We start from the raw sequence: 15423 nt of genomic DNA, 5'->3' as shown, positions 1-15423 counted from the left end.
TACTAGTATAATATATAATATATTTGAATCTTCAATGTGTACGAGGATGCAGGAAACAAATTATAAAATTGTCTATCAATGGTACCGAACCCCAGTTCTTCTCCACAGATATTTTCCAGAGGTCTCTGATATCTGTTGGAGATGCCGTGAGGAGCCTGAGACGTTATTGCATATTTTTTGGTCCTGCCCTAAAATTGAGGGTTTCTGGAAAGAGGTTTGGAGAATTAGTCAGCAGTTTTGGGAATATGAGATCCCTGAGGATCCAACCTTTTTTTATATTACACGATTCCAAATTCCCAGTTAAGAGATATAAGAAATCTATAGTAGGCCACCTCTTGATTGCGGCTAAAGCATGTATACCCTGTACTTGGAAACAAAGACAACCCCCATCAGTAGGATTTTGGCTTAAGAGAGTAGAGGAAATTAATCAAATGGAAGAACTGGTATGGACAGCCCGACAGAAAAGAGAGACCTTCCCGGAAAACATGGTCTGCATGGAATCTCTTCATTAACTCCAAAGAGGGGGAGATTCTCATGAGAGCAGTATAGAGGAATGCTATACACTGGATGATGGAGGTTGGAGGGAGAAGGGTACGACGATGTGGAGTAGAGAGGGGGGTCCCCCCCTTTTTTTTTTTTGTGTGTTTTGTTTTGTAGTGTCCTTGTCTTGTCATATGTGTGATGGTAGGGGTAAGTGAGGGGGAAGGACAGAGATAGATACTGTATTAGGAATATTTGACTAGACTGAGCTAGTAAATGCATGACCAAAGGGAGATGAATACTTGGAGAAATAAGTGATTTATTGTGATTATGGAAAAAGAAAAAAATTAATGTACGTTTTGAAATGTAATCATTATACTGTTGGAGGAAGATGTCTACTATGTTATTATGTTATTTTTATGATGTATGGAAGATGTCCTGAGACTTTCCCTTTTTCTGTTTGAAATAAAACGGAAAATTTATATCAAATACTTACCGTAATTTTCCTTTCCTGATAGGCTCCATGGCAGCATACGTGTGGGTAGCCCCGCCTCCACGATTACCCAATAGGACCCAACTCCCATAAATCTTTGCTCCTGGCCACTATCAGTGTTCCGTAACTAGCCGACTCCAGACATTTGGGAGGGAACTCCTGCTGCCATGGAGCCTATCAGGAAAGGAAAATTACGGTAAGTATTTGATATAAATTTTCCGTTTTCCTGAAAGGCTCCATGGCAGCATACGTGTGGGAAATAACTCGCCAAACACACCCGGGTGGGCAAAATGTCGAGCAAAGAACAAAAGTTTATTTAGCATTGTCAACCGACAAAACTTGCAAACCAAAATTAACAGAAGACAGAGCCGCTGGCTCTACACAGTAATGAGAAATAAAGGTATTAATAGAAGACCAAGAGGCCGCTCTGCAAATAACTTCAGGCGCCACATGGCGAGAAGCTGCCCACGATGTTGAAATACTCCGTGTTGAATGAGCCGTTAATGCCTCAGGAGGAGCCAAGCCCTTTGCTCTGTACGCCCTCTGAATGATCTGAACGATCCAGGTAGAGATAGATCTAGCCGAAGCTCGCAATCCTTTATTCTTGCCATGAGGGAGAACAAAAAGAAATTTCGTTTGTCTAAAGGGAGCTGTGACTTCCAAATATTGTTTCAGCGCGTGTCCTACGTCCAGAGGATGAACATCCTGACTCTCTGAGTTTTTGAAAGTGGGAAGCACAACTTCCTGATTCTCATGGAAGACCGAGGTTACTTTGGGATGCGATCCCAACATGGGAATCAATACTGCCCTATCTGGAAAGAAAGTCAGAAAGGGTTCTTCCGAACCTAGATTCCTAATCTCAGAAACTCTCTTGGCTGAGGTTATAGCTACCAAGAAGATGGTCTTGAGAGTGAGATCCCTTATGGACAGAGGCTCCGTAGAATCCTTTCCAAGGTTTGAGAGAAAATCCAGCACTAAAGGGAGGTCCCATTTAGGAAACCTTGGTTTTCTTTGGGGTCTGAGCCTAGTAGCTCCCTTGAAGAATTGTTGTACCAGTGCATGGTTTGCCCAGGAAATACCCGTAAAGGCTGAAATAGCCGATACTTGGACTCTCAATGAACTGATAGCTAGAGGTAAATCAAGGCCTGTTTGAAGAAAGCTTAGTATGTCTTGTATTGTTGGAGAACTGCAAGAATTTTCTCTGGAGGACATATGGGCCGAAAACTTGGACCATATACGCTCATATACCCTATTAGTACTCCCGCGTCTGGAATTGAGAAGGGTTGGGATGACCTCTTCCGGACAACCAAGAGCTTCTAGCCTTTCCCTCTCAAAAACCATACCTTGAGGTTCAGACATGATGGGCATGGATGTAACCTTGTGCCTTGAGATAGCAAATCCGACCTGAGAGGCAGGGGAACTGGCTCTTGATAACTGAGGAGCAGCAGTAGAGGGAACCAAGGTCTGTTGGGCCAGAAAGGAATTACTGCGAGAATCTCCGCCTTCTCTGACCTGAGTCTCCGAAGGAATTGCAGGATCACCGGAACTGGAGGGAAGGCGTAAGCTGTCTGAAACTTCCAATGTTCTGTGAGGGCATCTATCCCATATGCCTGGGGATCCCTGAACCTTGAGTAATATTTCGGAAGCTTCCGATTGCACGGGGAAGCGAACAAGTCGACTTCCAGGGACAATCCTAAGGTCAGGAGCCAATCGAATACTTCCCGGTGTAGAGACCACTCGTTGTTGTCCAACTCGACACGCGATAGGAAGTCCGCCTGAACATTCTGCACCCCTGGGATGTAGACTGCAGAAAGGTTGGACAAATTCTTCTGAGCCCAATTCATTATTGGCTCCGTCTCCTGTAACAGGGACCAGCTGCGAGTTCCCCCTTGCTTCTTTACGTAAGCCACCGCGGTTGTGTTGTCCAACCTTAGCATGACCGAGGCATTCGCTGTCAGATGATGGAATGACCGAAGCGCCTGGAAGGCCGCTCTTAGCTCCAGAACATTGGAGACGACTCTCTGTGATGGAAACGTCCACCTGCCCTGAGCGACCTCCGAAAGGCAGTGAGCGCCCCATCCTCGGTTGCTGGCATCTGAAGTTACCGTGACCCATGAGATGGGAATGATTGAATGGTGGTTGCGCAGGTTCTTCCCCTGTAGCCAAAGAAGAGACGTCCTCATGGCTGGAGTGAGGAATATGCGCTGTGTCTGGCTGGATAAGTCCCACTGTTGTAGAAACCCCTTCTGAAAGGGACGAGTGTGCCACTGGGCCCACTTTACCATGGGAATGGTGGCTGACATTGTGCCAATCACCCTCAGACATTGGAGAGCCGAGAGATGGGATGCTGCAAGGGCTGCATGAATCCTGTCTCGTATGACTCCAACCTTCTCTTCTGGAAGGGCGATAGTACCTTCTGCTGTGTTGAACTGCGCCCCTAGGAAAACAAGAGACTGAGTTGGATCTAGGTGACTCTTTTCTAAGTTCAGAAGCCACCCGAACTCCTGTAGAGTGGAGATGACTAGGTCTTTGTGCTCCAAGAGCTGATCTTTGTTCTGGGATAGCAGAAGAAGGTCGTCGAGATAGTGATGGAGACGAACACCTTTGACTCTGAGAAAGGCCACAACTGCCAAAAGAACTTTGGAGAAGACCCGTGGGGACGTTGTTAACCCAAAGGGAAGACATGTAAATTGAAGATGTTGAATGCCTACTGCAAAGCGGAGGTATTGTTGAAACTCCTTTGCCACGGGAACATGGAAGTAAGCGTCCTTCAAATCGACTGATATCATCCAGTCCCCCAGATACACGGACTGCTGGATGGTAAGCAGAGATTCCATCTTGAACTTCTCTTTGCGAATGAAGGAATTGAGATGGGTCAAAATCTATTACCGGCCTCCATGTGCCGTTTTTCTTTTGAACCAGAAACAAAGGGGAATACATGCCCTCTCCCCGTTCTTCTTCTGGAACGGGAACGGCTGCGCCTTGATCCAGTAAAGAGTTCACGTAGGTCAATAGGACTTGTTTCTTCTCTTTTGATTCTGGAAGATTTGTGGGAATAAATCTTAGCTTTGGGGTGCTGATAAAACCCCACTTGTGACCTGAGGAAATTGTTTTTACAGTCCAAAAATCCCGAATTGAGGCCGCCCAAACATGCCTGAAGTGGAGAAGACGAGCCCCCACCTGACAAGTTTGAGCGGGCCCAATTTCAAAAGGATTTCGCGGAATCCTGCTTGCCGGACGAACCCCCTTTTGAGGTATTTTTGAAAGAAGATTGCCTGGATCTCCATGACCTTGAGAATTCTCGACCAGGTCTATAGCTCCGCGCCTCCCTGGCACGATCAGGGCCTTGTCTTCTAGGAAATGGACGCCTTTGATTTTGAAGACGTCTGTCCTGGGGAAGAAACCCAGATTTCTTGAATAGGGGAGTCTTTTGCTGATTCAATAGAAATACCCCTCAGGAATTCCTCTACAGAATCAGCCCATGATTCTATGGCCTTGGATACCGCTGCCATTGCAAGCACTGGTTTGCAAGCCATTCCAGAAGTCAGATATATCCTCTTAAGGTCTGAATCGATCCGCCTTTCCAAAGGATCTTTAAAGGATACCGTATCCTCTAAGGGTAGGGTTACATATCTCATCAAACGCATGAGCGCTGCATCCACCAGTGGTGCTGACTCCAGGTGCTTCACATCCTCTTCTTTAAAGGGATATAATTTCAGGATTTTTGACTGCATGGAACCCTTTTTATCCACCTTGCTCCATTCCTCGGTAATAATGTCACCCAACTCTGAAAGGAAGGGAAAAAATTGTCGCTCCTTATTGAGCTGTTTAAAGAACTTTCTCTGCTTTGGTGGGGAAGTAATAGGGTCTTCCCACTTCAGAGCCTCTCTCACTGCTTTGACCAGCGAAGGCACCAGTCCATAGTCAAAACCTAAACTAGGATCCTCACAGTCAGATTCACTATCTGAGATGGGAGCAGATAGGCGGCTTGGCTGAGAGGATTCCCATGTCTCCTGCAATGGGTTCTCTCCAGGTGGAGGAGCCAATAATTCTGACGGGGATTCACACAGCTGTAGAGCATCCCTCTCCTGCAGAGACTCCTTCACAACCCGTCTTACTATTGCCTCCAAACGCTGGTCTGCACCATCCCTTTCATCTGCAGCTTTGGAGAAGCAATGATCGCATAAGGATACGTCCGAAGGAACAGGCATCCTGCACCCCCAGCATGATTTTTCCGTACGCTTGCTGGAGTGAGCAGCAGGGGGGTGAGAATAATTCTTATTATGCTGTTCAGATCTTGACCTATGCTGGCTAGATCTTGAGGAGGATTTATGGCGGTGTGATCTTGATGATCTACTGCGTCTAGAAGTGTTAGGTTGTGGATCAGACCCAGAAGGGCTGTAAGGGTAAAACAGACAGAGAGAGAAAAGGATAAACAGTCAATCCTACCTATGCCAAACACTCTCTCCAATATATAAAAAGCATAAATACTAAAAGACCTACCTAACATGAGCGGGCTGGCCACTAGGAGGCAGTAAGGCGTCCATATTCACAATAAACCCACAGTTTAAAAAACACTGCAACCAAAGAGAAAAATAAAACACACATTTTTTTTTTTTTTTTTTTAAAAAGCATTTCCCCAGCCTAAGGGACACGCTCTTACCTTAAACCGCCGCGCTGACAGCCCCGGGAAGTCGCTGCGACCACTGCAAACATTCCCAGGGTTCTGACAGCTTCCAAAGCCTTTTAAATTTGGCGCCCGTGACGTCATCGCCGACGTCAGACGCGAGGCGCTCGCGCGCATGCGCGGGAACCAAGCCTCGGTCTCATACCGGGTTCGCACATGCGCAGAACGCCTGCATAACCCGGAAGTAGGAGAGAGGTTTGCTGGAACGCGGAAGCGAACGCAAACGGCATGGAGGAGACCGCAAGACAAACAAAAGAAATACACACAAATACAATGCTGCCATGGATAGATAAAAGGCTCACCACTCCACCAACGATCACCTGGCCGAACGGACTGGAACACACACGCCATACCTCCAGCAGATAATGGTCACCCATAACAACGGGACACAGACCGTGCGCACTCAGGTAGGAAATCCTTTCTTCAGCGCTACTCTGCAAATACTCTCCATACCCTGCTTAACAGTCAGGGCCTATCGGAGGAAAATTTCTCAGTCAATCAGCCAATCGATCGTAGTGAAGTTTTATTTCCAGGAAAGAAACCATCTGGTCCTACTGGGGAGGACAAAAAAGGAACACTGATAGTGGCCAGGAGCAAAGATTTATGGGAGTTGGGTCCTATTGGGTAATCGTGGAGGCGGGGCTACCCACACGTATGCTGCCATGGAGCCTTTCAGGAAAGAAAAATTTGAAATGACAAAAAAAAATCTCTGCGGTTTTTCTTTTTTGCGCTATAAACAAAAAAAGAACGACAATTTTGAAAAAACACACAATATTTTGGACTTTTTGCTATAATAAATATCCCAATTTTTTTTTTAAAAAGCTGATTTTTTCCTCAGTTTAGGCCAATATGTATTCTTCTACATATTTTTGTTAATAAAAATTGCAATAAGCGTATATTGGTTTGCGCAAAAGTTATAGCGTCTACAAAATAGGCGTTTTATTTTAATTTTTTTACTAGTAATGGCGGCGATCTGCGATTTTTATTGTGACATTATGGTGGACACATCAGACACTTTTGCCACATTTTTGAAACCATCGACAATTATACAGAGATTAGTGCTATAAAAATGCACTGATTACTGTATAAATGTCACTGGCAGGGAAGGGGTTAACACTAGGGGCGATCAAGGGGTTAACTGTGCTCCCTGACTGTGTGTTATAATTGTGGGAGGAGGGAACTGACTATAGGAGATGTCAGATTGTGGTTTCTGGCTATTAGGAACTCACAATCTGCCTCTCCTCACAGAACAGGGATTTGTGTGTTTACACAAACACGTCCCTGTTCTGCCTCTCGTTCCCGCGATCACGCATGGCCAGCGGTCATCGCGACCGCCGGCCACGAGCATCGGCACCCCCCGCAATGCAGCAGGAGCGCGTGCCTACTATCCCGCTTCAAGGAGCCAACGTTCAGCTACGACCGTTTGTGGGATTGTGCCGACCTGCCGCAGTATAATGAAGGTCGGCAAGTGGTTAAAGTGGTTATAAAAGCTGAAGGTTTTTTATCTTAATGCATTGTATGCATTAAGATAAAACACCTTCTGTGTGCAGTAGTCCCCTCAGCCCCCTTCGGCAGCCTGGGATTTTCCCTCCTGATTGGCTGAGACACAGCAACAGTGCCATTGGCTCCTGCTACTGTCAATCAAAGTCATTTGGCCAATCAGGAGAGAGAGAGCGGGTGGGGCTGAATGGCGGCTCCGTGTCTGAATGGACACACGGAGCTGCAGCTTGGCTTGGGTGCCCCCATAGCAAGCAAGCTGCTTGCTATGGGGGCAGTCAACAGGAGGGAGTGGCAGATTGACCTGAGGATCCAGGCTGCTCTGTGCAAAACCATTTCACAGAGCAGGTAAATATAACACACTTCTTATTTTTAAAGAAAAAAAAAAGACTTTAGTATCACTTTAACGCTTCAATTAGACAAAGAAGTTTAATCCAGCATAACTTTACTTCAGCTAATTACTATACAGAGGATGTTTTTCAAGTCTTTTGAAGCGTAAGAAGACAATGACTTTCCTACGCCCTTTCTCTTTGAACAACTAACATTGACCGAGGGAACATGGAAGAAATGGGGAGGATCTAACTAAGACTAAACTAACTAGCACTAAACAGGAAGGGAGGACAGGGTAAGATACTCAAATCACATTGTAAACAAGATGTTGTGACCAGAAACTGCCACTAGATGTCAGCATATTAATGAACAATAATAATCAAATGCATTTGAATACCAGCAAAAATGACATGAAAGTGGGGCAGAACACATATACCGATTAATATTATTGTATTACATGTATTAACATATGCGGTGATCAAAACACAATTTTTTTTGTGATACTAGTCTTTCAAGCTCAGCTCCAAGTTGGCCACAAAATTCAAAATTGTTCCTCCACCCTTTTTATTTAAAAAAATAAATAAATCTTTGTTATACATACCTTATTCTAGCTGTTTTCTACTCCTGGCCCGGCAGGGCCATTTTTAATATTGTATTGTATTTTTAATATTTTTATAGTTTTGTACCAGTATTGTGGAAAGCATAGTCAAATATTAATTACCAGGACAGAGGTGTCTCCATTGCTCCTCCAGTGAAGTGGAGACACCCTAAGACAGAATTGTATTACTGATCGGATCAGCAGGTCAAAATTAAGGAAAAAAAGACTAAAAAATAAAACAAATGCAGCCACCACATTTACAGTATTACTAAACCCCCAAACCAGTCTGTTAATGCCATAAAGCCATGCTTGTTAAACTCACTGTGGAACCTAGGGGGTTAATCCTCTGTGTAAAAAGGCTGCTTGATCCTGTATGCACAGATCCTCCTTTTCTTCCACTGACTCTAGAACAGTGCTGGCGAACTTTGGCACCCCAGATGGTTTGAAACTACATTTCCCATGATGCTCAACTACACTGCAGAGTGCATGAGCATCATGGGAATGTAGTTCCAAAACATCTGGGGTGCCAAGGTTCGCCATCACTGCTCTAGAACATGTCCTGGATAAGACAGAGTTACTGGAGTCAGGCTGCACATGCTCAGTTTTTCTGTGTTTCTTGAGAGTTGTTTTTTTTTCTTGGGAGAGTGCATGTGATCAGCACAGGGCCATTCAGCACTGTCTAGACAAAGGGTCGGGGTGCTGCATCCTGATAGGTCAGCTCAGTGCAGTATGAAAACTCCTCCTACAAGCTTTACCAGGAACTGATAGAAGTCACAAAACTGCTATAGTATATGCGAGCTGATGAGAAAAGATATTTAGTAGTTTATATTTACTAAAATAATTGCATTTCTGTGTACTGTGGGAGACCAGATATAGCGAATGCAGGTTTATTAACACTTTAAGGGTTGGTATGAATAAATATGCATTAGCTTTAATGTAGAGTGTTTGCTGATTTGAATCCATTGTAAACCACCCATAACTACGTTGCTTGGTTCATGTGGAGCTGTTTTTTAGTATGTCGCTTACAATCCATAAATCACATTCCTTTTTTTTTTTTTCTCTTTTGTGTTTTAGGGAAACATTTGGGAGCAGATCTTGAGATTCCCTTTCATTCTGGAAATGTTCAACACACTACCATTCTTTGTTACTGTAAGTACAACTCCCCATCCCCCCTGCAACCTTTTGTTCATTACCCTTTTCATTCTTCTCTTTCTGATCTATTCTCCTCCAATCCTGCAGTACCGGCCCATATACAGAGCAGCTGACCCATGACCACTCATGGCAAACACTCCACGACTTAGTCCCATTAATCTGCAGGCAGGATCTGTGCGTACCTTGCCTGGAAAGCTTTCATGCACAACAGGAGGTCCGTCTGCAGGAGTGTGGGTGCAGGAGCGAACGAACGCTTATTATTTTTAGTACTTTTAATCCTCAGTTCAATTCCACGAGTGGCACATGGGTCATACAAACCTCCATAGCTGCACCGACAAATTATTATGGCCAGTGCGGCTCTTTATACATAGATTTGGTGGTGGTTTAGTTATTATTTTTGTATTCTTTTGACCTTGCATCTCATTTAAAAGTCTACTTTTTGTTTTTTTTTAGAGAATAGGTGCAGGAACTCCCCCTTTCTGAGTCACCCCTTTTCTCCACCTCTACCCACCTCCCTCTACCTACCTCCCATTACTGCCCTTTTAGAGAATACAGAACCAAGTATAATTTTGTGGTGATAAGTCATTTGTATGGAATTTGTTAATGATAACAAGAAAAGCAGTAAAATAGATCCCCTGTAGCCAGTAACAATTTAGCCCCCCCCCTCTAGCAACAATAGATCCCCCCATTAACGATGGGCAGCCCAAAACAAAAATCCCCCGGCAGCAACAACAGATCTCCTCAAAGCCAGCATCAATAGACTCTCCAGCAGCCAGCAACAATAGTCTCCTCCCTCAGCAGTAGATCTCTCCCAGCCATAACTGACCCCTCAGCAATATAAGACCCACCCCCAGCAACAATAAGTCCCCCACCAGTAAGAATAGACCCCCCTGCAAAAAAAGATCCCCTCTAGGTAGAATAGATCTCTCAGCAGCCAGCATCAATAGACCCTGCAGCACACCCCAGCACCCCTGACCATCACATACAGTCAGTGCTGGAGGTGCCGGAACTGGGTTCCCCCATGTTCCCGCTGAAAAAAAGCCCTGAAAATAACAATCCAGAGCTTAGTTATATATGTAGCACCACCGATCCCCCAGAGGCATGGTGGCCATAGCTCCCAACTGTCCCTGATTTGGAGCAATGTCCCTCTGTCCCTCTTTCCTCCTCATTTATCCCTCGTTTTGGTCTGAACTATAGATAGTTATACAGTATATAAAATGCTCTTTTTATATCACTGGGGTGTGTCCTATGCTTACTTGCTTTTGCTAGTAGGCAGGTCTTTTTTTCAGCAGGAACGCGGGGGTTCCGGCACCTCCAGCAATGAATGTATGTAATGGAAAGGAGTGCTGGGCTGTGCTGGAGGGTCTATTGTAGGGATGAGCCGAACACCCCCCGGTTCGGTTCGCACCAGAACTTGCGAACGACCCCCGCGTTCGGTACGAACGTTAGAACCCCATTGAAGTCTATGGGACTCGAACGTTCGAATTGGAAAGTGCTCATTTTAACGGCTAATATGCAAGATAGTGTCCTAAAAAGGGTTTGGCGACCTGCCTCCTGCCTCAGGGGACATGGGTCACTGCAAAAAAAAGTTTTAAAAACGCCCGTTTTGGCGGGAGCACTGATTTTAATGACGATTAAAGTGAAAAAAAAAAGTGAAATATTCCTTTAAATATGGTGCCTGGGGGGTGTCTGTAGTATGCCTGTGAAGTGCCACGTGTTTCCCGTGTTTAGAACAGTCCCTGCACAAAATGACATTAAACGGAAATAACACCATTTAAAACTGCTTGCGGTTTTAATGTTATATCTGGTTCCTGCAATATGGTTGAAAATCATTGAGAAACATGGCATGGGTAGCCCTCCCTGCCCATTACCAGCCTATTTGGGTCTTGTACGCATATTAAGGGGAACCCCGTACCCATATTAAAAAAAGGAAATGCGTGTGGCCCCCAGGCCCTATATACTCAGAACAGCGGTATACAGGCGGTGCAAACAAGACAGGGACTGTGTAGGTTTGTTGTGTTAAGTTGAATCTGTTTGTCATTTTCAACCGGTACATTTTTAAAGTGTAGCTCCAGTCAAAAAAACTATCTTTAAGCTTTTTGGAAAACATAGGGAAGGGTTATCACCCCTGTATAATTTGTTTTGTCGTCCATCTTTTTTCATCTCACTTGCTGCTGTCTCCTTGCGTTTGCAAGTAGGAGATGTTTGTAAGTTGGATGTTTGAAAGTAGGGGCCTGCCCTATATTATAGCGGTATGTACTGGGTACAGAGCACGCAGACAGCACGCACTATCTCCTAACACTACTGACTGCAAGCTCTATTATTAACCACTTGTTAGCCCAATGTTTGCATAAAGTGAAAGATGAAGTTATGCTGAGTAAATAGATATCAAACATGTCACTCTTCAAAATTGCACATGCCCGTGGAATGGCGCCAAACGTCGCTACTTAAAAAATCCCCATAGGCGACGCTTTAAATATTTTTTTACTGGTTACATGTTTTGAGTTGCAGAGGAGGTCTAGGACTAGAATTATTGCTCTCGCTCTAACATTCTCGGCGATACCTCACATGTGTGGCACATGCGAGCACATGGGGACATGGGCGCTTTAATTTTTATTTTATTTTTTTATTGTTCATTTTACTTTATTTATTTTAGTTTGACATTTTTTTTCCCAAAAATATATTTTTGATCACTTTTATTCCTATTACAAGAAATGTAAACATCCCTTGTAATAGGAATATGGGGTGACAGGTCCTCTTTACAGTGAAATCTGGGGGGTCAATATGACCCCACATCTCACCTCTAGGCTGGGAAGCCTGAAATAAAAAATAAAAAAAAGATTCTGGCTTTGATCGTACTGGCGAGTTGGTAGAAGCACCGGAGGGCGGTGAGGGGTGGGGGGCGTCTATGGCTGGGTATTTCAGGGTATCACCGAGTATGGCTGGGTATCTCTGAGTATGGCTGGGTATGGCAATTTATGGCAGGGTATTACAGAGTATTGGCGGGGTATTGGCGGGGTACTACAGAGTAATAGCAGGGTACTGAACTGCAGAGTAATGGCAGGGTACTGCACTGCAGAGTAATGGCGGGGTACTGCACTGCAGAGTAATGGCGGGGTACTGCAGAGTAATGGCGGGGTACTGCACTGCAGAGTAATGGCAGGGTACTGCACTGCAGAGTAATGGCGGGGTACTGCAGAGTAATGGCGGGGTACTGCACTGCAGAGTAATGGCAGGGTACTGCACTGCAGAGTAATGGCGGGGTACTGCACTGCAGAGTAATGGCGGGGTACTACAGAGTAATGGCAGGGTACTGCACTGCAGAGTAATGGCGGGGTACTGCAGAGTAATGGCGGGGTACTGCAGAGTAATGGCAGGGTACTGCAGAGTATGCACTGGTATTGCAGAGTATTGGCAGGGAATTGAGGGGTTAAATTCGGTGAGCAGCGATGTGGGCACTGCAGATGCAGCCCACATCGCTGCTGACACCGATCTCTTTCCCCTCCGCTGTACCGATCGGTACAGAAAGGGGAGGGAGGAACAGGCATCATAACATGACGCCGGTTTGTTTCCAAGTGATCACTCCGTCATTTGACGGAGCAATCACGTGGTAAACGGCCGCTATGAGCGGCCGTTTACCGTGATGCGCCGGGTCCTATGGACCCGGCGGTCACGGATGCTCTCGAGTGCGCACACCTCGGGGCACGCGAGAGCAGAATTCTGGGAGGCCGTTAATTAACGGCCTCTCTGAGTTAAACAACCGCCCTGAAGCCGTTAATCGGCAATGGGCAGTTGTTAAGTGCTTAAAGCTAGATCACTAGCTTTATAGGTGAGGTGAATATAGTGGTGTATACTGCAGTCAGGGCACAGACAACAACCACTACACAGCAGCAAGATAGGAAATCAGCCAAAAACGATTGGTGTGTACTGTGTTGAAGGTACACAGAACACCCACTGCTTCAGATGCAAAGTAACACACTACGGGAGGCCGCCTTAAAGGCGGCCTTATATAGTGTGGGGCGTGCACTACACAGCCTGAGCTATGATTGGCCACAGGCAGGATGCCTGTGGCCAATCATGGCTCTCCTCGCTGCCGGCGCTGCGATTGGCCAAGCATGCGGGGTCACAGTGCATGCTTGGCCAATCATCGGGCAGCAATGCACTGCGCCAACGCAGTGCATTGTGGTCCGCGCGCGCGTCACTCGAATTTTGACGCGAACGGCCAAAACGTTCGGAATTCGCCGAACGGCCGAACGGCCAATGTTCGAGTCGAACGTACGTTCGACTCGAACACGAAGCTCATCCCTAGTCTATTGATGCTGGCTGCTTAGGGAATCTATTGTCGCTAGTAAGTATATATTTTGGCATGGGAGTCTATTCTTGCCAGGTAGATCTATTGCTGCTGGTGGGGGGTCAATTGTTGCTCTAAGGCAGGGGTGCCCAACCAGTGGTAAAACCAATGTAAAACGCTCCTAAAAGTGGTGTTTTTAATGCCCAGTGTCCATAAGGGCTTAGGTTTCATGCACACAAGGTGTTTGCCCAGCTCTCCCAGACACCTTTCCTCCTGGCAGTGGCAGTTTGACAGAAAAAAAAACACTTGACACTTGTAAACCCGTGCAGCGCAGTAGGGCTTGGGCGTTAATTCATTTCATTGGCCTGAATAATATTTTATCCTGGCCATTGAAATGAATTAAAACTCAAGGCGGTCATTTATGGAGGGATGTGTGGCCAACACTGAGAAATGGCCTTTCTGACTATGCACCAAGTTTAACCACTTCAGCCCCGGAAGGTTTTACCCCCTTCCTGACCAGAGCACTTTTTACAATTTGGCACAGCGTTGCTTTAATATAATTGCGCGGTCATGCAATGCTGTACCCAAACTAAATTTGTGCCCTTTTTTTCCCTTTTTTTATAATAGAGATCCCCAAAGATGTTTTTAGAAAAAACATTTCTTCATCAGTTTAGGCCAATATATATTCTTCTACATATTTTTAGTAAAAAAAAAAAAACGCAATAAGCGTATATTGAGTAATTAATCTTTTAGTGCTATCTGATCACCTTTTTGTTTTTTATTTTTTGCGCTATACACAAAAAAAGAGCGACAATTTTGAAAAAAAGGCCAATATATATTCTTCTACATATTTTTGGTTGAAAAAAACACTAGGGGGTGATCAAGGGGTTAAATGTGTGTTCCCTTTGTGTGTTCTAACTGTATGGAGATAGGACTGAGTAGGAGAGGAGACATATCGCTGTTCCTACATAGTAGGAACAAAGGACATGTCTCCTCTCCCCTGACAGCACAGGTATTTGTGTGTTTACACACACACAAATCCCCATCCTGGCACTCGTGCACATGGTCTCGCATGGCCGGTGGAGATCGCGACCCCTGGCCATGTGCATTCGGTCCCCCACCGTGCAGCAGGCACATGCGCCCTCTGGCGTCTCTTAAAGGTTCCCCGTACCTGTACAGGGTTTCACGCAGGGGAGCCATTTTTCCCCGTATATAGATGTGAGCCGGTCGAGAACAGGTTAAGGCATACACTATATTACCAAAAGTATTGGGACACCTGCCTTTACACACGTGAACTTTAATGGCAGCCCAGTCTTAGACTGGCCATACACCTATAGATTATCTGCAGATTTTCTATGATCAGATGGAAAAAGTGGAACAGATTCCTCCATCTACGCTGAACTGTGTGGATGGAAGAATCTCCCACTGGCCCAAGTTTCCATATCCTGCTAGTCGGCCACGCTGGCTCTCACAATACCTAAACATTCTGATTGGGTGCAGGCATTGTTTAGGTTGAGAGCCAGCAGGGCTGACTAGCAAAGTACTGAAGCTTGGCCCAGTGGGAGATTCCTCCATCCACACAGTTTAGCATACGTGGAGAAATCTGTTGCACTTTTTCCATCTAACCATAGAAAATCTGCAGATAATCTATAGGTGTATGGCCAGCTTAAGTCGGTAGGGTTCATTCTTGAGTTGGCCCACCCTTTGCATCTATAACAGCTTCAACTCTTCTGGGAAGGCTGTCCACAAGGCTTAGGAGTGTGTCTATGGGAATTTTTGACCATTCTTCCAGAAGCAGCGAGGTCAGGCCCTGATGTTGGGCGAGAAGGCCTGGCTCACAGTCTCCGCACTAATTAATCCAAAATATGTGTTCTGTCGGGTTGAGTTCAGGATTC

General features: G+C 45.5%; 1 protein-coding gene across 2 annotated transcripts in view; it reads left to right on the top strand.

Annotated features, from left to right (window-relative positions):
• LOC143961100 (potassium channel subfamily T member 2-like) overlaps positions 1-15423 on the top strand; it is a 439371-nt gene that overhangs the window by 207540 nt on the left and 216408 nt on the right. For both annotated transcript variants that reach the window (XM_077470267.1, XM_077470268.1), the window contains exon 7: positions 9160-9234. In XM_077470267.1, the coding sequence (XP_077326393.1) occupies positions 9160-9234 (75 nt within the window). The remainder of the gene's footprint in view (positions 1-9159; positions 9235-15423) is intronic.

This window comes from Lithobates pipiens, unplaced genomic scaffold (assembly GCF_037356315.1).
Source record: "Lithobates pipiens isolate NorthernLeopardFrog02 unplaced genomic scaffold, aLitPip1_a1.2 Scaffold_8, whole genome shotgun sequence".
Taxonomy (NCBI): domain Eukaryota; kingdom Metazoa; phylum Chordata; class Amphibia; order Anura; family Ranidae; genus Lithobates; species Lithobates pipiens.
Note: the sequence above shows the minus strand (reverse complement) of the source record. Positions and strands in the feature narration are given on the sequence as shown.